Genomic DNA, 2,500 nt, shown 5'->3' with positions numbered 1-2,500 from the left:
TAGTAGCTAATACATTCCTTCACTCCTTCACTCCTTCACACTCCCATCACTACTCCCTCAACCCTTTCCTCCTCCATTCCTTTACCTTGAAACTCTCACCTTCCTCCTCCTTACTCACCTTGAAACACTCCTCCTCATCCTGCTCCTCCTCCTCCTCCTTTCTCCTCACCTTAAAACACTCCCAGCATTACTCCTTCACCCCTCCTCCTTCACTCCTACCTCCATCCCTTGCTCCTTCATCTCCTTCACTCCTTCCTCCTTCACCTCCTTCATCTCCTTCACTCCTTCCTCCTTCATCCCTCTCTCCTTCACCCCTACCTCCACCCCTTCACCTCCTTCACTCCTACCTACCCCTTCCTCCTTCACCCCTCCTTCCTTCACCCCTACCTTCACCCCTTCCTCTGAACCTCTCATTGGTCAACCCACAGCCCCTCCAGAGTGATAAGACCATCTCCCCAACCGCCTCCTCCCCCCAGACTACAGCAATGACACCCAACACACCCGAACACACACAACACACACACCCAACACCCCTCACCTGCAGCTCATCCTTGCACCTCCGCTCCTCCTCTAGAGACATTCTCTTCTCGTGTTTCTTAAAGTACTTCCTCTTGGCTGCCTGAAGGTTGAACCACGTATAGGCGAAGGACTTGACATGTGGTAGAAGAGCCTCGATGAACGGGTGGAACTCATCCTGTAGGGGAGACAACGAGGGGCGTTACTCTACTGACGAAGGAGGAGGAGGAGGAGGAGGAAGAGGAGAAGGGGATAAAGAGGAAAATTGATACATAGAGGGAATATCTTAGGGGTTATGAAGGGAAGACAGTGAGACGGGCGTTACTCTACTGACGAAGGGGAAGAAGAAGAAGGAGGAGGAGGAAGAAGAAGAGGAAGAGGAGAAGAATAAAGAGGAAAATAGACAGTAGATAGAAGAATATTTAAAAGGAGAATTAAAGGAAGGAAAAGGAATATCTAGAAGAAGAAGAAGAAGAAGAAGAAGAAGAGGAGGAAGATAATAACGATGAAAACGAAGAAAAGGAACCAAAAAAATGAAAGAGAGAGAGAGAGAGAGAGAGAGAGAGAGAGAGAGAGAGAGAGAGAGAGAGAGAGGCATGAGCGAAACATTAGTGGCAGTTCGCGGCAGGCAGTTATCAGGACGCGCCGTGAGGAAAGGAATCACCGAGGCGAGAACATTTTGCCCATTTTTCCTTCAAGAGAACCAATCGTGTGGCAAGGAATGCACGCCCCCCTCCTCCTCCTCCTCCTCCTCCTCCTCCTCCTCCTCCTCCTCCTCCTCTTCCTCCTCTTCCTTCTTCTTCTCCTTTGTCTCTTTATTTTTGACGTTTTTCATTTCATTTTTATTATTTTATTTCATCTAGTATTGTTTTCTATTTCTTCTCTTCCTCCTTCTCTTCCTTCTTCCTTCCTCCTCCTTCTCCTCCTTTTTCTTCCTCCTCCTCCTTCTCTATTTTTCACAGTTTTTTATGTCACTCTTCTTTTTTTTCTTATTTCATCTAGTCTTCTCCTCCTCCTTCTCCTTCTCCTCCTCCTCCTCCTCCTCCTCCTCCTCCTCCTTCTCCTGCTGTCACAATAGGAATAAACAAAATAAATAAGTCAATACAAATAACAATAATAATAATAAAATAATAATAATAATAATAATAATAATAATAACATACACGCCTTTAAATATTCACGTAGAACTTAATAAATATCTCTAACGTAGATAGATAAAAAGAAACTGATAGATACACACACACTAATAAATACATACTAATCAAGCTTTCCTGACGGGTAATTAGATAGGACAGACAGATAGACAGACACACAGACAGACAGACACACACAGACAGACACACAGACAGAAAGATAGACAAACACACAGACAGACACACAGACACACAGACACACAGACATTACTAACCCAAGGCATGGTGGCACATTTCATAGGAGGGGGCGGCCCGTGGAGAGGGGGGAGGGAGGAGGGAGGGCAGGGGGGTTGTTGCACGAGGAGAGACACCGTGTTCGTAGTAGCGGAGGGGTCGTTCGGGGGGTCGTAGTGGTAGTGGCGGTGGTGGTAGTAGTGGTGGTGGTGGTGGTTGTGGTGGTGGTAGTCGTGGTAGGTAATTTTTCTTATTTTTTTCGTTTTCTTTTATCACTTTGTTTTCTTCTCTCGTCTTTTAGTGTTCTGACGTACACACACACGCACACACGCACACACACGTACACGTCTCACAAGGGCGTGCACATGTATACACACACATGTAGGTATAGAAAGTGTGTACGTCAAAAATAGTCCACATGTGCGTATTAAAACCTACACGTACGTTTTTACTTTCAATGTGTACACGGGAACATTACACACACACACACACACACACACACACACACACACACACACACACACGTTCACAGCCTCTCAGGTACACATAACACACACACGTACACACAGCCTGCTCATGTGCGTGTGTGTGTTTTGCTCATGTACGTAAATTCTGTG

At 46.1% G+C, this 2,500-nt stretch overlaps 1 protein-coding gene across 9 annotated transcripts in view; it reads right to left on the bottom strand.

The window, feature by feature from the left end:
- LOC123498948 (nuclear factor 1 X-type-like) overlaps positions 1 to 2,500 on the bottom strand; it is an 87,411-nt gene that overhangs the window by 43,551 nt on the left and 41,360 nt on the right. For 8 of the 9 annotated variants that reach the window (XM_045246569.1, XM_045246603.1, XM_045246552.1 and 5 more), the window contains one exon: positions 539 to 694. In XM_045246569.1, coding sequence (XP_045102504.1) covers positions 539 to 694 — 156 coding nt within the window. Of the gene's footprint in view, positions 1 to 538; positions 695 to 1,924 lie in introns of all 9 variants that reach the window. The other variant, XM_045246580.1, reaches the window with a different exon arrangement.

This window comes from Portunus trituberculatus, chromosome 8 (genome assembly GCF_017591435.1).
Source record: "Portunus trituberculatus isolate SZX2019 chromosome 8, ASM1759143v1, whole genome shotgun sequence".
Lineage (NCBI taxonomy): Eukaryota > Metazoa > Arthropoda > Malacostraca > Decapoda > Portunidae > Portunus > Portunus trituberculatus.
The sequence above is the reverse complement of the archived record's forward strand: the minus strand, read 5'-3'. Positions and strand labels throughout refer to the sequence as shown.